The 25,992-nt window shown below is 33.7% G+C and overlaps 1 protein-coding gene across 2 annotated transcripts; it reads left to right on the forward strand.

Annotated features, from left to right (window-relative positions):
- Nucleotides 1–5,707: 5,707 nt before the first annotated feature.
- Nucleotides 5,708–13,629, forward strand: LOC120086883 (signal peptide peptidase). 2 transcript variants are annotated; one of them, XM_039043700.1, is made up of 12 exons: nucleotides 5,708–5,873; nucleotides 6,092–6,240; nucleotides 7,185–7,300; nucleotides 7,410–7,561; nucleotides 7,681–7,766; nucleotides 8,416–8,543; nucleotides 8,843–8,893; nucleotides 9,643–9,729; nucleotides 9,869–9,938; nucleotides 12,574–12,710; nucleotides 12,922–12,999; nucleotides 13,199–13,629. In XM_039043700.1, the coding sequence occupies exons 2-12, from the start codon at nucleotides 6,201–6,203 to the stop codon at nucleotides 13,277–13,279; spliced, it is 1,026 nt and encodes a 341-aa protein (XP_038899628.1). In that variant the 5' UTR covers nucleotides 5,708–5,873; nucleotides 6,092–6,200; the 3' UTR covers nucleotides 13,280–13,629. The 2 variants fall into 2 exon arrangements, with proteins under 2 accessions (XP_038899628.1, XP_038899627.1); XM_039043699.1 differs by having other exon boundaries at nucleotides 6,120–6,240.
- Nucleotides 13,630–25,992: the final 12,363 nt, after the last annotated feature.

Here is a 25,992-nt window from a genome sequence, read left to right on the forward strand (position 1 = left end):
AGTGATAATCCAAAGTGTGGGCTTTGTTCGGATTTGGTAGAGGGAAGGAAGAAGAGAGTCCGTACACAACGATCAAGCAAGTGGGAGATGAAGTCGTCTATCACATAGACAAGATGCTTGATCGTTTAGGTGAAGTATACGATCGTGTAGGAAAATGTAAGTGATCGTCTAAACGATCGTGTAGGAAAAGGTAAGCGATCATCCAAATGATTGTGTAGGAAAAACTAAGCGATCGTCTATATGATCATTTAGTAAATATCGGGAGCTAAACGATCGCTTAGGAAAAAATAAATGATCGTTAATAGCGCGCGATGCTGTAATCGGTAAGCAATCTCTTAGCAATATCGTATATGTAAGCGATCGTATAGTCACTATCCTATAGACACTAATTTTCTAAACGACGATACTATCTTTTTCACAATGTCCACACGCCTATGACTCTTGCACACCGTCAGCTATTTATAATGCACTCATCCGTTATTTTGAACAGAAGAGTCACCGTCCCATTTCCTTTATAACCGTTCAATGAATGTGATCTTATCATATTCATAACATATAAATTAATATCAAATATTAATTATAATATTTTTTCTCTACTAGATATAAATCATATTTATATCTAATTTCCTCCAAATTAATGTATTTCATACATAAAGTTAATTAATCATATTTAATTAACTCGTTCAACTATATCATATATAATCGAATTTCCTCTTGTCAATTTGAACATTTCAAACTGACCCAAAAACCGATTCTCAACTTGTATCCAAGCTACCAAGGGGACTTTATAGACTTATAGCTCGAAGCTCCAACAGTGCGTGAATAGCTGACTAAACTCTTTGGTCACGATATCCACCATCCGTTAACTGCCAGACATTCCACTAAAGACCGACAGTTGAACTCTTCTTGCCATAGATATATTTCTATGTCCATTAGATATAACCAGTCATCATTATGATAACCCTTCACAAATGCTCGTAATTACAGCAGGCCAATTTACCATTTTGCCCATGTAATTACATCTTCCTCCTTAAGTACCACTAATCCCTCTAATGAACAATACAACATAGTCTTACTATGTTTGAACACCTCTTGGGCCATGAGAAGATGCATGACGCCACATCGTTCAAGCCCCGAGATCAGCCCTTAAGAGAGCAATCTATCTACTTACCCCTACTTTGGGGAAGGAGTGAACTCTACTTGTGAAGTTGAGTTCCCAGCTCCCAAATTAGACGAATCCCCAAAATGGTAGGTTTGAGTCGGCGTTCTGGCCACGTCGCAACCACATGCAAATCAAAGGACCGCCCTCAATGCCAGGAGTGAAGATCTCATATCGAAGAGTTCTTGAGCGTTTCGATCACTCTAATCTCACAGTGACCGAAAATACAATTATACATTCAACACAAACAGTTATGCAAACAAACTTAATTATCAGCATGCCAAGAATAATATAAACAACAAGGAAAAGAGTTCCATACCAGTTGAAGACGTTTTTCACACTTCGAAACTCCAAGTAGCAAAAACCCTCCACGTGATTACCAACGCCCAACAACAACGTCAACAGCAGCACGAACGACCGCAAACACGAATGTTGCGTGAAAACCCAAAGGGTGTATTTGGTGAATTTGGTAGAGGAAAGAGGAAACACGAATCGGTAGGCGATAAGCAAGTGGGAGGGAAGAAAGTCACTATCGCATAGCAGAAATGCTTATCGTTTAGGAGGAGCTACATGATCGTGTAGGATTTACTGAACGATCGTTTAGGAAAAGGTACACGATCGTTTAGTAAAATCAGCATACTATAAGATCGTTTAGAGAAGCTATCTAATTGTGTAGGCGACAGTGTGCGATCGTTTAGCGCGAGGTGGACGATCGTTTAGGCAGAGAAGAGCTATCACATAGTCTCTCGATTTTCTTAAGCGATCGCTTAGAATGTTCACCAACGCGCGCTCTCAAAATCTTTTTGGTGATTGACTGACGTGCGATCAAAATGAAAACCTTTTTCATTTTAATTCATCGGTTACATTAACCGATGCCTCCCACTAACCCACGTCCGAATGTGAAAATTGGATTAATTATCATATAATTAATCAATTAATTAATAAAAATATAATCATATTATATTTTTATCCTATAGTTAAATATCACATATCTACTATAGTATTTTTCTCCTCTACTTGATATAAATCATATTTTTTATATCTAATTTCCCCATAATAATGTATCTCATGTATTTAGCCAATTATATCATATATAATTAACCAGTCCAATTATATCATATATAATCGAACTTCCTCTTGTCAATTTGAACATTTCAAATTAACCCAAATACTAGTTCTCAACTTTATCCAAGCTACCCAGGGGACCTAATGGACCTGTGGCTCGAAGCTCCAACGGTCTATGAATAACTGACTAAACTCTTTAGCCACGAGATCTACCATCCGTTAACTGTCAAGCATTCCACTAAAGACCAATAGCTGAACTCTTCTTACCACAGATATATTTATGTATCTATCGGATATAACCAAATATGAGTACGATGACCCTTCACATATGCTCGTAAGTACAACTGGGCCAAATTACCGTTATGCCTCTATAGTTACATCTCACTCCTTAAGTACCACTAATTCCTCTAATGAACAATACAACATAGTCCAACTATGTGTGAACACCTCTTGGGCCAAGAGAAGGTGTGTGACGCCACATCGTTCAAGCCTCGAAATCAGCCCTTAAGTGAGCTATCTATTTACTTACCCCTGCCTCGAGGAAGGAGTGAATTCCATCTTGTGTAGCTGAGTTACCAGCTCCCAAATCAGACGAATCTCCAAAATGGTAGGTTTGAATCGGCAAACTGGCCACTTGTACTCATACAAATCAAATGACCGCCCTTAATGGTAGGAGTTCCCAACTCACTCAGGATTGAGGTCATGTTACCTATGGTCATCCTAATGAAGTGAAGTCTCTGTCATGAATGGTGTTATATAACGAGACATTAACACTTCGTGGTCAGTTCTTATGCAAACTCTTTGTATAGAACGCCCCCACACGGATGTCCCCAACACGAATGATCGGGATCAGACCATCTGTGACAATTCACAATACTTGTGACCATTCCACAAAGGGGCTGCATCCGTAGCGTTACCAGGATAAGGTTTCCCTCTTAAATCCATATACTACAGACCATTTTAATTATCACTCAAGACATGATCTACTTGTATGTCACCACATACATGCTCGAGTCACATACAGATAACTGGGGATTTTATGTTTATTGGCTTGTGGTAAAACAAATAAAACAGTTAATTGAGCAAAAATACAAGATGTGAAGTAAATATCATATATTAACAACACAAGCATTCGTACATACTGTTTACAAACTACAGGACACAAGACTTTAGGGCATCAACCTCAACAAGGAGTTCCCAACTCACTCAGGATTGAGGTCATGTTACCTATGGTCATCCTAGTGAAGTGAAGTCTTAGTCATGAACGGAGTTATATGACAAGACATTAACACTTCGAGGTCAAGTCTTATACAAACTCTTTGTATAGGATGCCCTCGTTCGCATGTCCACTACACGAATGATCAGGATCAAACCATCTATGACAAATCACAACATTTGTAAAAATTTCACAAAACGGGTCGCGTCCATAGTGTTACTAGAATAAGGCTTCCCTCCTATATCCATATGCTATAGACTATTTGTAAAAATTACTTAAGACATGCTCCACTTGTATGTCGCTATATACATGCTTAAGTTACATAAAGACAACTAGAGATATTAAGTTTGTTTATTGGTTTGTGGTAAAATAAAAAAACATCTAAATGTGCAAAGTCAAGTAGTGAAGTAAATATCATTTATATTATACATCACAAGTGTTCGTACAAAGTTGTTTACAAACTACAGGGCACGAGACTTTAGGGCACGATCCCCAACAGGTGGTAGGCAACAAGTGCAAAAGAGAATAGAGATTAGGGTTTGTTTTACAAATTATATATATAAGTCGGGTCGGGTCGGGTCAGGTTGACCTTGATTATAATTTGAAGAACCCAAGACCCGACTTGAAAATCAATTTTAAAAATTTTGTTTAACCCAACTCAACCCAACCCAAAATAAAATCTAATCTAATCTAACCCTTATGATCAGGTAGGCCAGGTTCGTTGGGTTACCGAGTTTTTTGAACAACCCTAAACTGAATATAACTCAATTATTTAATGAACATATTTTTAATTGAGAGATATGAAGTCTGAGTTCTTCCATCGTGTTGAACAAAGGGTAAAAAATATAATTCGAGGCTCACACTAGATTACTATATCCCGTCTCTAGATCATTTGCCCCACCGTTTTAGTTTTAAAGTTGCCAATGGTTCGACCACAATTTTGCTAGAAATAATCAATTATTTTAACTTTTAATTAAATCTCTTTACTCGCTTAATAAATTTGTATGATTTAAAAAATTAATTTTTGTATAGACGTCTAGAAAATACACAAATATAAACACTAGTCATTATTTTGATATAATCATGAAGGTTGAATTAGAATATGTAACTTTAACCACATTCTTATCATTTTACAAGTTAAACAGATTAAGGAAGAAGAAAAATGTGAACATAACATAAAATTTTAAATTAATTTTGAATTACTTATATGCTAAGTTTCCACAGTCAAATTATAGTTATTAACACAAATATAATTGAACTAATATAGACTAAAATTATCAAATAATAAGTAATCGATTTAAATATTACCGTACATATTATTGATTAAAAAAAAGGAAAAAAAAATCAAAACACAGATATTCATTATTTTCTGTTTATCAAGAAAGAAATCAAAATATAGCTTAATATAGCTTAGTCGGTTACTATATCTCTTTCCTCAAAGATTCAATGTTCTTATAAGAATTAAAGACTCGAAACTAACAAATAATAAGTGATGATAATGGTAAAATATTAGTAGATATACCCATATTATCTATCAATAACATTTTTCCTAATAACTAAATTTTATCCTTTATATACAAAAAAATTCACAAATAAAAAAAATCAAACGATTTATAAAAATAGCAAAACAAAGGTTGATAGACGACTTTTGTTAGTATCTATCAGTCAACTTCTATAAATTTCTATCTTCTATCAATATCTATAAAAAATATTAAAATTTACTTTTTTTTTAAGAAATAGTTTTCATATTTTTCTATTTTTAAAATTTTCCTTAATTTTTTTCTAGTACCAAAAATAATTAAATTTTATATATCTAAATTGACACTAAATTAAAGTTTTATAAGAAAGAAATAACGGTTAACTGGGACGTCACGCTTCTGAAATGACATGTCAAGCGAGAAGAAACTGTATCCGACGTGGCGAAATGTGAGTGGATAAAAATCAGCAAAAGACGTGGCTTCATTTTGGTAGCTGTCGTGTTATATATGCAAATAGAATACGAGGAATAATAATAAAAAATAATAATAATAATTTTATGATATAATTTTATCGATGGATTTATTATTTTACTTTACTTGTTTTATTGCCTAAATAGTACGTCCAATCACAAACAACCGCTCGCATCATAATGCGATTTCTGAACCAATAGGAAGACGCCACGTTTCAAAAGAAACGCCTTTCCGTCACGTTCCGATAAAATTCCAGTCGTCGTTGAAGGTCAGACGATTTAAAGTAACAGTCCGGTGGATCGACGTCATTTTAAATTTCTAGTTTTACCCTTTCATTCCTTTTTCATTTTTTTTTTCTTCCATTCGTCGAGTTAAACCCTAAATCTGAAAATTTTGTGGAAAAAAAAATTCCTTCTCTTTCTTCGGCGAGCTCTCCGATCTGCGTGGTCAAACCCACTCGAAGTCTTCGAGCCGCCGATGATTGGTACGGTCGTTTGTTCATTTTTCCAATTCAACGGTTTTCTCTATTGATGTTGCTGATTCCATTTTTTGTTTTGTTTTTGTTTTGTTTTCTGTTTTTAATTTCTGGCTATTTGGTTATGCACATAGTTTGAATTGCGCTGCGAAATTGCGGCATTTTGAGATTGATGATTTGATGTTTGGTTTTGGGTTAGTGTAATTGATGTTTTGTTTTTTTCTCAGTGTAATCGTGTTCGAGTTTTGATTGCAGAGGGAGCAATTGCGAGACAATTATCTTAGTTTTGCGGATTGACAGTGTTGGTGAAAGGTGTTTAATTGAGAACCAGCCAACATGAAGAACGCCGAGCGCATTGCGAATTTTGCTCTAGCGGGTGGGTAACCAATTTATTGTACTGATTTTTCGCTGCTGTAAAATACGAATGATTTAGGTCGGTGTGAGTTAATTGGAGATTTTTGTTCTTTTCTGTTTATTGTTTATAAATTCAACTGAAATTCTATGAATGTCGAGCGTATGAGGAATTGTGCCCAATTCTTTTAGCGCTGGATGTTTGGGACTGGGCATATTATCAATAGAATTAGCAGACCCATATAAGTTCAATCACGTTCGTATTATCAATTGCTTAATTAGATAGCTTATATTTGAATGACCAATTTTCTTTATTCTCCTTAAGGTTCTCTATTAACCACCGGTTGGAATCTGATAGGTAACCTGTCATTTTATATGCTAGACGTAATTTTGGTAGTTATATCATATGGTATGATCATAGATTATATTCGACTGATCGACATCTGTAGTTGCTTGGACTCCTTTGCAAGATCCGTATCTCTGGTAGTCTGGGACTTAGATCTAGGTATCTGTAGTTTGTACTAGAGAGTAGACAAATCGTGTCTATAAGCTACTTGTGTTTTTCTTACTTGTCAGTTATCAGTTGGTTCGTTAATTGCTGTCTGGAAATCACATACAATTAAAATCAGCAAATGAGTATTTCCAGTATTTTGGAATCATCATGGCAAGACATACATTATTGTAAAATGTGGCTTTGTGTTATTCTGGGAAGACTCAGTAACTCACTTTGGAAGCACGACTATGTATGAATATTCGTATATCTCGATGGATCTCAATGAACTCATACTTGTTTTCTATCAAATAGAACTAAATACAATGATACCTTCTAGAAATATAAATTTGTAAGAATAATATTTCCATATTGCCATCTTACAATTTAACTGTTATGTAAATCATTAGTGAGACTGGACATGTTATCATAAGCTCCAATGTATGGATAAGCCTAACCTCTTCTACTTTGTCGTGCAGGATTGACATTAGCTCCACTTGTTATGAAGGTTGATCCTAATGTGAATGTTGTTCTGACTGCTTGTCTAACTGTTTTTGTGGGTTGTTATCGGTCTGTGAAACCCACTCCACCTTCAGTAAGTGCAACTAGGAAGTTACTTCAAGTTGTTTATTGCTTCCACTTTCTTCATTCCTTGTATGATTACAAATCCATTTGCTTACAATGTCTTATTATCAAACGTGCAGGAGACAATGTCCAGTGAACATGCCATGCGTTTTCCCTTTGTTGGGAGTGCAATGCTTTTATCTCTTTTCTTGCTTTTCAAGTTTCTATCAAAGGACTTGGTTAATGCAGTCTTGACATGCTACTTTTTTGTGCTTGGGATCCTTGCTCTTTCGTATGTATTCAAATGTCTTTGTGTTTGCTCTTAAGCACTTCTTGTTGCTGATATAATTAAGCGTGCTGCTCTGAATTTAATTTTATTAATGATTATCCTCCTTTCATTCTATCTAATAGAGCGACTCTGTTGCCTGCTATTAAGCGATATCTGCCAGACCATTGGAATCAAGATGCTATTGTGTGGCGCTTTCCATTTTTCCGTGGTATGTGGTTTTGTTTTTGCTTGATGTAGTTTCATGGAAATGAGAAAATTTCCAAGTGTGCGTATGTGCTGTTTTCCTTTGGTTCCATATGTTTGTCGTGGTTGTGGCTATTTCATTCTTTAGGCTGCTTTTTCTCCTATGAGGAAACCTAGGATCTTTTGTCCATCTTGTTTTTTTTTTTATTCTAGATTTTGATACAAGCCTATCCTCTAAGTCTTATCACTATTTCTTCCTTTAAATTTTCAAGTCTAATCTATTTTGAAATGAAATATGGTCAGTAGGTTGTTTTGGAGCTCTTTTTTGGCTTTGAAGAATTTATTTTGCCACTTTTCTTATTAAGGAAATTGAAGTTTAATGGCTTTTGTTATAGTTTTCCATATGAATGTATCTGTTTGCCAGGTTTGTACAAAGATTTTAATTTATCTTTTCTCCCTGGAAGTCCATAGGTTAAACGCCAAGTTCGTTGGAAATATGGATAATGGTTTTTTGTTGTTCCGCGACCCATATGATTTTTGGAATCTTGTTCAGTTATAACTTTATTTTTGTTTTGGATTCTTCTGTTTCTCTCATGATTCACCTGATTTGATCTGCTTGACCTTATCTCCTTTTATCATGCAGAATGATATTTTTCCTTTCATTTCTTACACAGCTTTGGAGATCGAGTTCACCAGGTCTCAGGTTGTTGCAGCAATTCCTGGAACCTTTTTTTGTGCATGGTATGCTCTGAAGAAACACTGGTTGGCTAACAATATCTTGGGCCTCGCCTTTTGTATCCAGGTACAGTAGCAATCCTTTTAAATAAATTACACTGTAGCCATTGGTTTGAGCAATCCTCTCTTCTTTAATTCCTTAAAGGACGTGGATGGGGGTCCTTTGCTCTGACTGGCAAGATTTTTGTTGGGTTTAATTCGAAAATTAAATCATCAAGTATCTCTAAAATTAACTATCGTATTTTTGTGTGGATTTCTTTTGTACATCAGAGAATGTCTTTAATTGATTTGATATCCATTTATACAGCAGATTACACGTGGTTGAGCACATGATGAAGTAATTAATTCTCTGTTTTCCATTTGCAGGGAATTGAAATGCTCTCTCTGGGTTCCTTTAAGACTGGTGCCATACTCTTGGTAAGAATTGGAATTTAAGGATTTGATATGAAAGTTATGATAATTCAAGAATCAAGATTAATTGGTTACAGTTGTATGGAATACTTAGGGCTTTAAGATTGGAGAGTGTGAACTTCACTCCTTGTTTAGCGTTAGGAATTCTTAAACCTACTATGGCCGGGTCCATGACTAAGAAATATCAGTTCCTTGATGGCTTGACCTATTAGGTCCTTCCACCGTGGACTCCACGACTAAACAACTCCCTAAACTAAACAATTCCAGTCTTGCCCCAAACATTCACTTAAGGTGTTTTATAAGACATGCTACTAGATAATCATCCTGCTCTTTGGCATAGCATGCTTTGGAATTTGATTATGGAACATTAATATTCTATGTCAAATGTGTTGTGAAATAGTGTAACACAATATCATTGGTTTAGGTGTGATGTGATGCCAACTTGATTTATTTTCTGTTGGTGTGATGTGATGCCAACTTGATTTATTTTCTGTTTTTTCAGCGACCACGATGTGGCATAAATGCAGGATCTTCTATCAATATAGTGACTGATTTTTTTAGAAAACTAACATGACACATATTTCACTCCACCAAATCTGTCTATGAGTTTGATGTTATCTCTTTGATATGTTTTGGTCTATGCATTCTATAAGCCCCTAGATATTTCGACTTGTCTCTTTGCACACATTCTGATCAATTGTGTATTTCCCCCCTGTAATTAATTTTACTTTTTTTTCCCTCTAATTTTCCCATAGGCTGGATTGTTTGTATACGATATCTTCTGGGTTTTCTTTACTCCGGTGATGGTTAGTGTTGCAAAATCCTTTGATGCACCCATAAAGGTTTGTACTCTTGCTAAACTTGAACACTTGTTGTTCTCGTCATATTTTTCTTTTCAATGACACTTGTTGATGACACTTCATAGAGAAATGTGACTTGGGCTGAGCCTGTCTAATTATGTCTTTCTAAATTTATCTGCAGCTTTTGTTCCCCACTGCTGATGCTGCTAGACCATTTTCCATGCTTGGACTAGGTGACATTGTCATTCCCGGTGAGTTTTGAATGTCGATCTACATCTGTTGGATTTGTGGTATGGTAGGCCATATTTGTGGTGTGTTTATCCCCAATTTAATCACATTTTATTTGTCATCGTTACTTCTGTCATTTAATCTTGATACTAGGTGAGGTGTGGGCAGGAAATTAAATATAACGTCAGTGTAATGAGATGAATGGTGGTGTATATAATTGAACTTCCTCCCTTTTTATTTCTAAATGTTCTAATTTGGACCTACAATTTTTTTTTTCATGTCACCTGCCAACAATACTTTCATCTTCGCACCTCCCTGATGCAAATTAGGATCTACATGTGCTGTTCATATAGCTTTCCAACTGTTCTCAAACCTTAATATGTCTAAATATAAGCTGTCTTTGTTGTTGACTCATATTGGCTCATCAAAGCACACAGTAGACACACTGAGTTATTATCAGCGGGAGAGAGAGGTGATATTGAAAAGCTTACCCTTCTAATAGTTGTCAAGAAACATATAAAATTGTACTATTGATCGTTGGTTGAAAAAAAAAGGAAAAAAAAAACTTGGTTTTAGTTTATGAAAGAAAATGATATCTTTTACTGCAATGACTTTTGTAGGTGATTATTAAAACGTGCTAGAATGTTCAGATTTGTCTTAGATGTTTTGTATGAGTCTCAGCTACAATATTTTGGTGGCTTAGCTTTTCTGGAAAGTGGGAGGTCACTGTGTCCTCGATAAACCATATGCTGGTTTTGTGGTGGTCGTGGCTTCTTGGAGATCCACAATAAATGTTCTTAAAGAGACCTTTGTATTCCTAAAAAGAGCAGGACACTGCCTAGAGGTCTTACGGATTAGAGATTCCTATGCCTAAATCAGGAAAGATCAAAAGGGGAAATACCTCCAATCTAAGAACGATTGGTGTTCTTATCCTGGCTACAATTTTGTGCAATGCCCTGTTTCGAGCTTTGGCCTTGTCTTCCATTGATAATGGTGTATGCGTGTTTAGTATGCAGTTTTTGGTTGAGCAGATATAAACTTTTTTTCAAAGCAGAAACAGAACTTTTCATTGATGAAATGAAAAGAGGTTAATGCTCAAAATAGAAAGATAGAAAAAAGCAAAATATAAGAACATAGAATCTTAGGATCAGTAGATGCGCCCAGTATCTCAACTAGCTTGACACATCTATAGCACTCTCATCACATCCCTATACTAAAGAAGTCCTTCAAATTATCTTGGGACCATGATTACATGGAGAAGATAAAATCATTCTAATTAAGACATATCCTGAATAGAGTAATTTTCAAAGAACTTTGATTGGGAGCTCCATAAGGATGCTAGTAAACGAGTAGAATCAAGACGATCTGTCCAAACCAAGGGTTTATCATAAAAAAACTTAGAAACAAGGCCTTAACTGCATTTGACCAAAGAATCTGTGCTTTAGAAGACAGCAATGGGCCAACCAATACTTGGGACATATTTTCTTGAAATGACCGTCCAAAAACCCAAGATAAGTTGAAGTAGGAGAATAACTTCTACCAGCACTTGCTTGTATAGGAACAATCAAACAATAAAGGCTGTAAATCTTCTCCATGCTAGACACAACGGACAAATAGAAGGGGATAAGCTTTGATTCCTTAGTTTATGCTGTAGAGTGGCTGAGCAAGTTAGAGTCCCCAAAAACAGAATCCAAATCAGCACATTGACTCCTCTGGGACTCTTAGATTTCCAAAGACCACGGTAAATTTCTCTATCTAAAGGGGAGGAAGAGTTTAAGAATTTTGTCAAAGATTTTACCGAGTATCTTCCTGAGGAATCCAAAGACCGTATCTGAGCATCTGAAGTATGATAAATTTGGCTGTTTTCTATTTTACAGAGAAGCTACTGGAAGTTGCTATTTCCTCCTCTTTTAACTGCCTACGGAAGATTAAATTCCAAGAATCGGTGGTTGTATCTCAATGATCATTGATACTGCCATTAAGTAATGAGACAATGCAAATTAATCTAGGAAAACACACCTTAAAGGAGGTCTCCGAACACCAAGGATCAGACCAGAAGTAAATATTTCTTCCATTACCGAGTTTAAAACATACAAGGGAGCCAAACTTATCCCGTATCTTTGAGATACTAATCCACGGGCTTCTCAAACTTAAACCATGCTTACCGCAGGTATGCCAATAGTGTGGGGCAGAACCATGAATGCTTTTGACCATCCTACACTTTGGTGAGTCTTGCTCCTTGATGAATCTCCAATTCCACTTAATAAGAGTGCTATGTTCCTACCTACACCAATGCCTCGTTTTCTAAAAATGAACCTTGAAGCTGCTTGATATAAGTGTTACCTTGTGTAGATATAAATCACTTTTTTGAGTAGATATAAATAAGTGTTACCTTGTGTGATTATCGAATTTATCATCTGAAAACGAACTTTGAAGCTGCTTGATGATTAGCATAACTTGATTCTCCTTGTTTTCTTTTTTGTGCATAATTTCACATCTAAGCAGGCTTTTTTCCGTTTCTTTTCTTTCTTTTTTTTTTTTTATTGGTGACTTGTTATCGATTTTATCTGTCTTAGTTTTGTTAGCATTCTTACTTTTGCAATTCGTGGAAAACTTTATTTCACGAAGGGAGTATTGATATTGTTTTTCTTCCTCTAGGCATCTTTGTTGCACTGGCTCTTCGATTTGATGCATCCAGGGGAAAAGACGGTCAATATTTTAAGAGTGCTTTTATGGGATACACGGTTGGTTTGGTCCTTACCATAATAGTCATGAATTGGTTTCAAGCTGCTCAGGTGACGTTTGCATTCTTGTTCCACTTTTTATGTCCAGTACACCTCTGATTAAAATGATCTCCTTGATGGTGTAATTGTTTTTATTAAACATATTAATATTTTAGTGCTTTGCTTAACTATGTATGTATCAAGGAGTTGATGACTTGCATGTCTTGATTCTAAATCTTCAGTGAAATATGTGGCCTGATCTTTGTCTGCTTTCTTATTTCAGCCTGCACTTCTGTATATTGTGCCTGCTGTTATTGGATTTTTGGCTGCTCATGTCATATGGAATGGGGATGTGAAACCGGTTTGCTCCCTTTTTTGCTTGCTCTCAAATTTTATCGATTTGATGGTTGTTTTCACTCATTCATATATACTAAGAACATCACCTGTCCCGTCGCATGTCGACACCCCACCCTGCCAAAAATTTAGCTTACAGGAATTTCATGGTCTGGTTCTGGCAAAATCAGTATTGAATTGAGTTCTTTTGTCATCCTTTTGTGCAGTTGTTAGAGTTTGACGAGTCGAAGACTGGTATGTCATCTGAAGACGGCGGTGAAGATGATAAAGGAAGCAAGAAGGAATGAATTTGGAGAAAGGTGGATTGGGGTGGGAGGCATAATTTTCCATGTGATGAGCGAGGAATGTGGCTAGTTGTATGATGAGAGAGATCATCATCTCATCCCCTTCCTGTAAGTTAAAAGCGTTTAACATTGAGCTAATTTATATGCAAAACTTTGCCTACAGTTGTATCCAAACAAACAGATTTTGAAATGAGGTAGCAGCAAGTCCTGTCCTGTCCTGTCCTCTTTTTAGCTCTCTTAGTTTTCATCTCATCAGAAGAAAGCTTTTATTGCAACTGTGCCCCATTTGGTTGGGGTTTCTATAGCAAATTTAAATATTTTATAAAGGGCCTTCATCTACTTTCCTTTTCCCAGTTAAACTACTTTCTTTTACTTTTTATTTTTTTAATATAATATGCAGCAGGAAAGATATTCAGGTGAAATCCACGGCCAATATAAAGAAAGTTCATCTTTAGAGTTGAGTCTCTCAAAGAACACAATTTCTATTTCAAATGGATAATAAAAAAAAACTGCCTATTACAAACCTAAAGTGGCTATATATAACCTTACAAGAAAATATAAAAATAACTAATTAAATACTAATTAATCTAAATTATAACTATATTAAATATTAACTAAAATATATAAATTATTCTGTAGTTTTCCTCATCCATTTATCCATGATTTCCTTGTTAAAAAAATATTTATCCATGGTTCAGGCGTCTGAAAATTTTTCTTTTTTTAAGCCATTTGCAAGATTATTTTCCTTGATCAATAATTAATTTTACAGAACTTCTACACTTCCCCAGATAACTACTATACATAAAGTTAGTTTTAAACTATCTTTTTTCTTTTCTTTTGTTTTTTTTTAAGCCTTTTTCTAAGATAAGAGGAAAAAGTAATGAGCAAATTGATCTTGTAATTTTGTGAGGCATATTGGAAAAATATGCTTTAGTGGCCCAAATGGAGAGATATTTATAAAACAAAAAATTTTAAGATTCAAACATTTAACTGACAAATTCCAAAAGTATTTGTTATAGAACTCTTCGAAAGGTTTAATATATTAAATTAAAAGATTAAATTAAGTTTCAGCATTCCCTTTGATGATTACAATTTTTAATTAAAAAAAACGTTTGCATAATATTGTAAAAGGGTAGGAAAGGTCAAAAGTAGGCAAATTCCACCTTTCTACTCTAGTGTTTGATATGATGTGGATTGAATTAAATCGAGTTGGTTTGTTTTTGTCATAGCCCCGACATGTTTTGATTTATGTGTGTAATTGATGGGCTAAATAAAAAGGATTAAAATGTGTGCAATAATAAATATTCACCCTCGAGTTATATTTGAACTCTTTGTAGTAAATAAAGTCTACTTATGTTTTTCTTTTGGGGTTAATATTGGGATGATTGTGTGCTCTATTGTTAGAAGTGGAAAACATTTTGGTCCTACAATATCATGAATACTACGATATTATGAAGCTTATGAGGTACAGTTATCATTACCTTTTTTTAGTGGATCTTCAATTTTTTTTTTCTTTTATATATATAATCAAAGGAGTCGGTCTTTAATTATTGGTGACCTCATTTAAGGCATTGTCAACGGAAAAATAATGAAGACCCTCTAAAAAAAATTTGGTTTTTAAATTGTTCTCTATTTTTAAAAGTTTGGCCAGCTTATAAAAAAAAATATCTTTCATAAGAGTTAAAAAAATACTTTTATAGTTAGTTTTGAATTTTCAAAAGTTTCAAAAATACTTTTAAACTTAAAGAAAGTTAAAAAAATATCCTTAATATTGATATATGAACAAAAACCATTAACACTTGAAAAATAGGTCTAAACTTTTTAAAGTTGCACTGGTATCCTTACCTCAAAGAAAAAGTTAAAATTGTTCTTATCATTCATCTACACCCCATCACTTCCTTCTTCCATCTTCTCTCTCCCTTGCTTCAATTCAATGCTTCTTTAGCTTCTCTATTTTTCTTTTGAGGTGTACATGGGTTAGGTCGGGTTGAGTTGTTAGGTTATAATTTATTTTTTTCTTTAAATTAAAAGTATGTAAATTTATTTATAACACATGACTAATAATTAAAATATCATAAAATTCAAATGTTTAAATATCAAATATTAATATATTACCAATTTTAAATAAAACAAATATCATAATAATTTTAAAAGAAAAATATTAAAAATTCACAAACTAATCAATACAAAGTAATAAAACTTTAAACAAAGATAAATAAATAAATAAATAATATATATATATATAAAAGTCGGATTAGGTTGAGTCAACCTAACTTTTTCTTTAGCCAACCTGCGACCTAACCCAACATAAATAGAAAAAATTCAATCTAACCCAACCTAATCCAAGAACAAAACTAATCCAGCCCAACTCTTATATTTTGGGTTGGGCAGTCTGGTTTGGATTATCGGGTCATTTGAAGGCTCTTATTTTTTCTCCTCTTACTCTTCTTTTTATTTATAGTTTGACCTTTGTTTATCTTGTAAAAAAAGAAAGAGAATAATGGAAGTAGGTCCAAAGTTAAACTTAGGACTTAAATGTTTTAATATGGTTGCATGTTAGTAGTTGAGCATGTGTTAATAGCCAAATACGTCCTTTTTTTTTGGCTATTTATGGTTTTGGTAAGTTGGAGATTTTGATTTTTAAATTTTGTGAGATTTTGTGGGATCTTATACTTTAACTTGAAGTCTTGGTTTATATTTTGTTTTGAGAAAATGGATGTAAGATTAATTAGACAAAAGGGAAAAAACGGGAGTGCCTATATGGAAAAAAAAGATATGTATATAGTTTATTTAAAAATTGGTGCTTTTTGAAGTCAAGAAAACTTCAAACAAATTGATTGCTATACTAACGATAGGAGCATTAACTTTTTTTTTTTTTTTTTTTTATTAAAGCTAGGAGTATTAATACAACTTTTGGAAGTTCAAGGATATTTTGAGTATTGATGGTAATATATTAAAAGTAAAGATATGTTTGAAGTTTTTTTTTTTTTTAAAAAAAGTTTAAGCATATTTTTTAAACTTTTGAACTTTTAGGGGTGTTTTTGAAATAAAATACTAAAGGTTTCTATCTAAAACTAACGGTAAGGTATTTTTATATTTTTTTTTAAATGAAAGTTAAGTGTGTTTTCTAAATTCAATGATATTTTTGACATAAAGTACAGAGTTTAAGAATATTTCTGTATAATTTAGTCTAAACAAATAAAAACAAGATTATTTTGCAAACCTAAGAAACTAGGAAAAATTCAATTTTAAACCCCTAATCTTGTCACTTTATATTAATTTCCAAAGTTCCAATTTCATCCCATTGTGATTGGACTTTAGAATAATTAGTTAAATATTGCAGTTCTATTCTATGTTTTAATTTCATTATTTTCTCACTAATTTTAACATAAAATAAGATAAAATCTTATACGCTCATTAATTTCAATCGAAAACTGTGTCTAAATGTCACTCATAAATTTTTACAAAAATTGATCTCTGGTATGATTTTTCTTTGAAATATGATTAAATCATGTTGTACATATATTCTTTATTTTATTCAAAGCATATTATAATATTATTTTTTAACAAATTCTTAAACAATTTATGGTAAACATTGCAGAACTCTTTAAAGTTAATCATGTTTTTTTTAGTTCCAAGTTTAGATTGCAACATTCTGAACAAAATTGTTTTCATTTTATTTTATTTTTAATAATAACAGTGAGATTTGAGGCTAAACCGACGAGACCCCTTTTTGCAATTATATACAACTTTGTGTGGGCCATTTTCAGAAGTGTAAAAGATGACCTTTGGCTTTCAGCTTTCTTGTCGCTTTTTCACGTCCCATTGGCCATTTGGCTTTTGATTGAGAGGAAACAGTTAACACGTGTAATACGTAAATTATTAGCCATTAAATTTTTATGCTAAAATTATAAATTTTAGGTTCCATCGGGTTACTATTCTATTTTTTTTTATAATGATCTGTATCTTTCTCAAATATAATTGTTGAATTTTTAATTAAATTTTTTTAAAAAATAAGTTTTTCAAAGTTTTTTTTTTTTCAAAATTTAGCTTGTTTTTTTAAATTATTGGTAAAAAGTAGATAATAAATAAATAAATTTGGAGTAAAAATAGTGTATAGACTTAATTTTCAAAAACAAAAACAAAAAATCAAATAGTTACAAAAATCAACCCAAATTTTAAGTACTAAAAAAATAGCTTTCAAATTTTTTTTTTTATATATAGAATTTGACCCGGAATTCAATAATTGTAATCAAGAAAGATGTAAATCATTATAAGAAATGTAAGTTTAATTTTTTTAAAAAAAAAAAGAAAAAATCAAATGGAGAACTAAAATAATTATGAAAGGGTGCTATTATTTATTAAAGCTTAATTAATATGAAGAACCAAATTATTATTAATTAAAGTTGAAAAGTCTAAATGATTGCTCTCGTAAAAAGTTTTTTGGGTAAAAGTATTTTATCTTTTATTTTCTTGTTCTTTTCCCGATAAATCCAACCACGGCCTTTAGAGCCTTTGTCGGCTACTTTTTTCCATTCGAATGGGCCACCTTTTGCTATATATATATATTTTTTAAAATTTATATTAGTCATTCAAAGTTACTTTTTTAATCAAAATAGATTAAATATTAATAATAACTTTCGTGAAAAAGAATAATATATATATATATATATCTTGACAGGTAGAAAAAATTACCTTTTTGGTCTTCAAATTTTGAAGAATATGTGTTTGGTCCTTGAATTTTTTAGAATAGATTCATTTGGTCCTTAAATTTTCAAGTTATGACTTTTTAGTCTTTAAATTTTTAAAAATAAGTTTAAAAGTTCCTTATATTAATTTTTTACTATTATTTTAAAGTAAAAATTGATTTTTCTAAGATTACATCTTCTCTCTAAAATTAATTTTAAACATATTTTATAACTCAAAATTTCATATAATCATATAACGTGAAAATAAAAAATAGTTCAGGAATCTTTTAAACCCATCATTTAAATCTTGGACACTAAAAATGTACATTTTCAAAACTTAGAGACTAAATATATCTATTCTAAAAAATCGAGGACTAAGAATGTATATTTTGAAAACTCAAGGACCATATGCACCGATTCTTTAAAATTCAAGACTAAAAAGATAGTTTATCGTAAAAGATATTATCCTATATATATCGAAAACATGTGATGTTATCATTTTAAATGATATTCAAATATTACTTATCTTCTAAGTTAAGCATTAAGCATTGCAGAACTTAAGTTTTATGTGTAATTTGATATGATTAGAATCGTTTTTTTTTCTTTAAAAAGATTGTAAAATTATTACATTAAGATTTGAGATTAAACGAGAAGATAGTTAGACAGGTTCAGCCCTTTGCATGGATGGAATTCTTATATACTGATCCAGTTGTGTGGGCCATTTTCAGAAGTGTAAAAGGTGACCCCTTTCGGCTTCATCATCTTAGAGGTTTATCTAACGTCCCTTTGAGCTGGAAATTTTCCTATGCTATAGACAAGTTTATAGTATGAACAAGTGAAAATAGTTCCTATTGAACTAGAAAAATTCTCAGGTCATGTCATTTACCAAATTAATGAAAAAATTACAAATTATCAAATTTGAGACCAATTAAAAGTTGACCTACGTCTTAAATTGAAGTTGAAGACAAATTTCGATGACGCCATATGTTTTCATCACAAGCATTGGATTGAGTAAAGTTAACTTGGCCTAATTTGATATTATAATTTGGCCTATAGTGCAGTTATGCCCAAAATGAGCTTAATTTAGCCCAAATGCCAAAGTAGGCCCAAGTCTAGTTAGTTGGGTCCAAGGGTTAGGCCCATGGACCAATCAAGCCAAGCCCACGAAACCTATCAGAGAACTCTACAAATAGATGAACTCTCTTCATTTGTGGGGGTTGGCAATTCTACACTCTAAGAGAGCTGGAGAGAATTCTCTACAATCAGAAGACTTCCTGACTTCTGAAGCTGCACATCCCTTGAAGACACAAGTCTCCTGAAGATTCGAAGTTTCTTTCAAGACTTTGACATCAAGAACATCACGCGTTCCACTTTTATGAGTCAAGCGTACACATTCAACCGAGAGAGAATCAGAGGATCAAATACTAGAGATCGAATCGCATTGCATCAAATCAACATCAACACTAACACAAGTTCAACTCCATGAAACAAGTTTCTCCAGAAACCTTAAGCAAACAAATTGGCATGCCCAGTAGAACCTCTCTACCTCTCATCTCTTTCTCATCATCCAAGTCAACAAATTGACAAATGGCACCAAAGAAAGTCGCATCCAAAGCTATCGTCGCAAGTGACACTTATACGGGATCTGTCACCTGCAATCGTTCAAAAGATATAATGCAAGAATAGGAATAAGGTTTTGTCCTCATAAAGAAAATATGGGAACAACTGACGGAATCTTCTAAAGATGGGATCTTCATCAGAGAAAATCCTTTGTTTGACAACTATGCTCTTACTTTCGATCAATCAGAGAAAGCACACTTTGATATAGTGTTTGTCATGATGGTAGATGTGACGGCCGAGTCGGCCATAGCGGAGATGGAGAGAAAAATAAATTTCCTAATGAAAGCTGTAGATGAGCGAGATCATGAAACTGCTGCCCTAAGAGAATAGATGCAGGCCTGTGAAGCTGTTGAGTCGAGTCAAACTCCTGTTGTTAAAACTAATGACAAAGGGAAGGTCTTGTTACAGGAAAACCTATCACAACAATCAACTTTTGTTGCCTCATTGTCGATCCATCAACTGCAGAATATGATCACCAACTCCATCAAAGCTCAGTATGGAGGCCCATCTCAGACTTATTTTATGTACTCCAAGACGTACACTAAGAGAATTGACAACCTGAGAATGCCTGCTAGGTACCAATCTCTAAAGTTCCAGGAGTTTGATGAAAAGGGCAATTCGAAACAATATGTTGCTCACTTCATCGCATGCAAAAATGCAGGAACCAGAGGAGACTAGCTAGTCAAGCATTTCGTTTGTACCTTGAAAGAAAATGCTTTTGATTGATATACTGATCTAGAGCTAGAAATGATTGACAGTTAGGAACAGCTGGAAAGAGAGTTCCTCAAATGCTTTTATAGCACTAAGAGTATCATCAGCATGATGGAGCTGACAAACACCAAGAAGCGGAAGGGAGAGCCAGTCATCGACTACATCAATCGTGGAAAGCTCTAAGTTTGGATTGCAAAGATAGACTCATTGAATTATCCGTAGTAGATATGTGCACCCAAGGCATGCACTGGGAGCTTATCTACATCTTACAGGGGATAAAACCTCTTACATATGAGGAGTTGGCGACACGTGCTCATGACATGGAGCTGAGCATCACCAATAGGGGAACTAAAATTTCCTAGTTCCTGAGGGGAGAAAGGACAAGAATGAAATCAAGGGCACTAAAAAGATTGTGGATAGTGCGACCAAAGAATCTATGATCATTCATGTAACCCTAATGAAATTTTCCTCTAAAGGAAAACAAACAAAATTTGAAAAAAAAAAACACAATAAGGGCGAGAAACGTCGCCCAACTCTTAAAGAAAGATAGGAAAAAGTTAATCCATTCCCTGACTTTGATGTTGCCGACGTGTTAGAGCAGTTATTAGAGAAACAACCATTCAACTGCCAGAATGCAAGCGCTTGGAGCAGTTAGGGAAAGTTAACGACCGCAACTACTGTAAGTATCCCCAAGTCGTCAGTCTCCCAATTGAGAAATGTTTTGTGCTGAAGGAGCTGATCCTAAAGTTAGCTCGCAAAAAGAAGATTGAGTTGGACCTTGATGAAATAGCTCAAACAAATCTCGTTGCAGTCGCGGTGACTTTAAGTGTTCCAACACCGTCTGCGTCTTATGATCAAAGAGAAAGCATGATCCAATTTGGAACCTTTGAGCTTATAGTTGTTTGGTTTCAACGAGAGATTCAAACAACAGACTCCTAGAAGAAAGATGAGCCTGTTGAAGATGATGGTGAAATGTGGATCCTTGTGACTCGTTGAAAGAGAAGAAAGTTGAGTTCCACCCAAAAAGAGTTGCACTCATATCGAAGTTATAGAAGAGGAAATACGACACATAAAAAGAAAGGCAGAAAGAAGGCATGGAAGCCTAAGCTCATACAAGAAGAAGACGAGAACTTCCTTCAACTTCGAAAATCGATAAATTTGGCAGAATTTCTCCCAAAAAGCTTATTCGATAATCATCCAAAAGAAGTATCAAAAGTTATTGCATGCCACACGGTCAACATAATAGAAGTCGACAACAATCATATAACTACGAAAGAAGTCAGCAAATCAAAATAAATGGAGCAAAGAATATATGTCTTCGATCGTATCAATCCTTCAACTATTCGATCTTTGGTCTTCCAAGATTGAGTATGACCACGATAGAAGAAGGAAGCCAATTTCCAACGTCTACTTCCAATTGAACTTCAACCTTCAAAAGACTAAGTATCTCCACGTCAAAGAAAGATCGACCTTCAACATCTGCTTTTGATTGTCTCAAGATGACAAGCAATCAATATTAAAAGAAAGATGAAAATCTTAAAGGCAAAACCATTTCATGAAGATAACAACGATGAGAAGATTCACAGCATGTCCCTTCACGCATGAAGAGGAAGTTGTCTGTTGATATAAATACAGAAGGTTCCTTGATGGTGAAGCCAAAACTCATCATACTGATGAATCCTACAAATAAAGAGGATGATAAAAACCATGATGAAATAATAGCTTCTGGAGTTTAAATGTAGAGGCTCCTCATCGCAAGAGCCTAAACTGCATGTTGCTCCTGGACGCATGAGCTTAAACGGTGAACGGCAAAAAAAAAAAAAAAAAAATTCGGAACTACGTTATGACTTGATCCCTGTCATTGTAAAGAGTACGTAGGTTGCTTGAAGGAAACTTTAAGTTCAATCCAGACAAAAAGAAAAAAAAAAAAAAAAGATATTCCTCCTGAACTACGTCATGACTTGATCCCTTTCTTCAAAGGTACGCAGGCAACTTAAAAAAATTTAAGTTCAGTCCATAAAAAAGAAGTGGCAGAAATCACCCTATGTGTAACGCTACACAAAAAAAATGATGTTGTTCGTCTCTACTAAGGGCAACACAACAAATCGAAAACGTTCATCCCTATTGGGGGCAACAAAATTAACTGAAGATGTTCATCCCTATTGGGGGCAATACAACAAATTGAAGATGCATGTTGCCTGCACGATGCTACACAGGTTGGATGTGTACAATAAGGTTATCGCTAGAAAATTCAATCATCTTTTCACTCACTTAAATAAAGAAACAGTGTTGGGCGTTGCTTGCTTCAAGTTTGAAGCATCACTGAAGCACCACTCGTCTATAGTTCAACTTTTCACCTTCATCTATAGATATTCTTCAAGATCAAAGTTCAGAAGTTTTTTCGATGCTTCTTTAAATTCGGTTTAGAGGCTTCACTTGAAGGAAATCAGACATGAGGATTTTCAAAAGTAGCGGAATGATCGTTCCAAATTCCATTTGAAATTGAACATACACAATTACAGTACACAAACGGAAACTAATAGGTCATGCAATAACTAGAAATTACAACATGCTTTAAGATATAATCAAGGGATAAAGTATCATACCTTTGAAGACTCGTTCTTCAAAATCCCTCGATCACGAACGCTCGATCTGTCTCCAAGATAGCAATACACGAACGCTCGAACACAAAGACTACAACACAACATGATCAAAAGGAACCATCACACGAATAATGCGAACACACAACGAACGACCTCCAAAACCTCAAACTCAATCGAGTTGAGTGAGGACACCACCATAATGGTTACCTTGGTATTCTCGGTGTGATAATCTAGGAGTTGTGGGCTCTGTATGAACTTAGTTAGAGGAAGAGACTGGAGGAACAACAATAGTGTAGACGATTGAGCAAGTGGGAGATGAGAAGTGTCTATCATATAGACGAATGCTCAATCGTGTAGAAAAAGGCAGCCTATCATATAGACTGCTCTGCGATCGCTTAGCTATGACCAGCTCAGTGAACTATCGTATAGTGACACTCCACGATCGTTTAGTTTCTCTATGAGCTATCGTTTAGTGAAACAATTTCACTTGACAACATTTCCGTGAGTTTCTTTCCGAATCAAGCAACTCTTAGTTTTAGGAAAACATTTTTCCTTTTATCTTACGGTTACCATAAAACCACCAATAACCTCCCACTCAATTGGTTATTAGAGAAAAAGAGATAATTATTCAATAATTAATATTATTATAAATATATATGATAACTAACTTACCATATTATATTTATAACATATAGTTTTAATATTTCATCTTATGAAACATATAAACCATAGTTCTTTTTCTATTTTATGGTACTTAATGTAAATCACATTTACATTAATCCTCCACTTGATGTATCTCATATATCACACCGATTATATCATATATAATCGAATTTCCTTTTGTCAATTTGAACATTTCAAATCAACCCCAAGAACTGATTCCCAACTTGAATCCATTGAGCTACCAATGGGACCTTATGGACCTGTAGCTTGAAGTTTTAACGGTACGTGAATAACTGACTAAACTCTTTAATCATGGGATCCACCATCTGTTAAATGCCGGACACTCCACTAAAGACCGACAGTTGCACTCTCCTTACTATAAATATATTTTGTGTCTATATCAACCAATTAACAGTGCGATAACTCTTCACAGATCGCTCGTAAGTATAACTGGACTAATTTACCATTTTTCCCTGTAGTTACATCTAACTCCTTAAATGCCACTGATCCCTTTAATGAACATAAGTCATAGTCCTACTATGACCGAGTCCTCTCTTCCAAAGAGAAGCTGTGACTACTATGTTCAAGACTCGGAATCAACCCTTAAAGGAGTAATCTATCTACTTACCCCTACTTCGGGGCAGGAGTGAATTCCATCTTGTGTAATTGAGTTCCCAGCTCCCAAATCAGACAAATTCCCAAAAAGGTAGGCTTGTTGAGTTGACAATCTGGTCACTCTCACACATACTAATCAAAGAACCGTCCTTAAAGGCAGGAGTTCCCAAAACACTAAGGATTTAGGCCATGTCACCTATGGTTGTTTAGGTGAGATGTAAGTCTCAAGTATCAATGATGTTACATAAAGAGACGAATCATTTCATGGTTCGGTCTTATACAAACTCTTTATATATGACACCTCCACTCACATGTCTCCACATGAATGATCAGGATCAACCATATGTAGTAGTTCACAACATTTGTAAACCTTTACAAAGGGGACTGTATCCGTAGTGTCATCAGGATCAGGTATCCCTCCTTAATCCTTATACTACAGATCTTTTTAGATTATCACTTAAGGCATGATCCACTCGCATATCTCATATACATGCTTAAGTTTTCATACAATAACCATGAAGCTTTGTTTATTGGATTTGGGCTGTAAATGCAAAATAAAATAACTCTTATTTTATTCATAACAATGTGTACAGTCTACAAACTACTAGACTTCGGGAGAATTAGGATACCAATCCCAACAATCTCCACTTGTCCTAATACCTCGGAGACTAATGTACAATACATGAAAAATACAAGTACAATATATAATAAACTAGGGCATACTCCATACCCCAGTATCAAGTCGCTTCTTAAAATTTAAGTTTGAAAGGATTTGTCAATTCTCCATCTTCAAGTTTAGAGGTTTCGTCGATGCTTATCCATCTTCAAGTTTAGAGGATTTGTCAACCTCATTTGGTAGCCATTTTGTTTTTGAAAATTAAGCCTATCGACACCATTTTCAACTTCGAATTCTTCATTTGTTATCTATTTTTTACCAATGGTTTAAAAAATCAAGCCAAATTATGAGAACTAAAAAGACGTAGCTTTCAAAAGTTGTTTTTATTTCTAGAATTTGACTAAAAATTCAACCATCGTATTTAAGAAAAATACAAATTATTATAAAAAATATGGATGGAATAGGTTTTGATTTTCAAAAATATATAAAAAAAAAAAAATGAATTGATTACCTAAATTTTTACATACGCTGAAAATGTATTGATTGCTTCCTTAAAAGTCTTATGAGCAAAATTATTTTATCTTTTCTTTTTTTTTCTTTTTCCGACAAATCCAACCACATCTTTTGGACTACCAGGCCCTTTAATTATTATTATTTATTGCTTTGAATATGCCACCTTTTGCTGCGGTGGATTCATAAGGTTAAGAATATAAAATGTGGTTTGAATAAAGTTAAAATTGATACCGTTGTAACCATTTTATTTTTTATTTTTATTTTTGAAATTGAGTCTATACACATTATTTATACCTTTAAATTTCTTCATTTGATATCTACATTTCACCAACAGTTTAAAAAACCAATCCAAGTTTTGAGAATGAAAATAAGTAGCTTTCAAAAAAAAAATTTCTTTTTATATTTTAAATTTGGTTAAGAATTCAACAATTGTATTTAAAAAAGATGAAAATTATTGTAAGAAATGTGGAAGAAATAGACTTAATTTTCAAAAACGAAAACAAAAAAACCTAATAATTATAATCATAATTTAGTTCCTATAATATGACGAAATCTTTATAAATAATCTCTACATGATCTTTATAAATAGTCTCTATCGTAAGAATTATTTATGAAAATTTTATTAAACCATATGAACTAAATTTTAATTATAAACTTTGAGATATAAGTTCTATTTTTTTTTTAATA

This window comes from Benincasa hispida, chromosome 9 (assembly GCF_009727055.1).
Source record: "Benincasa hispida cultivar B227 chromosome 9, ASM972705v1, whole genome shotgun sequence".
Classification (NCBI taxonomy): domain Eukaryota; kingdom Viridiplantae; phylum Streptophyta; class Magnoliopsida; order Cucurbitales; family Cucurbitaceae; genus Benincasa; species Benincasa hispida.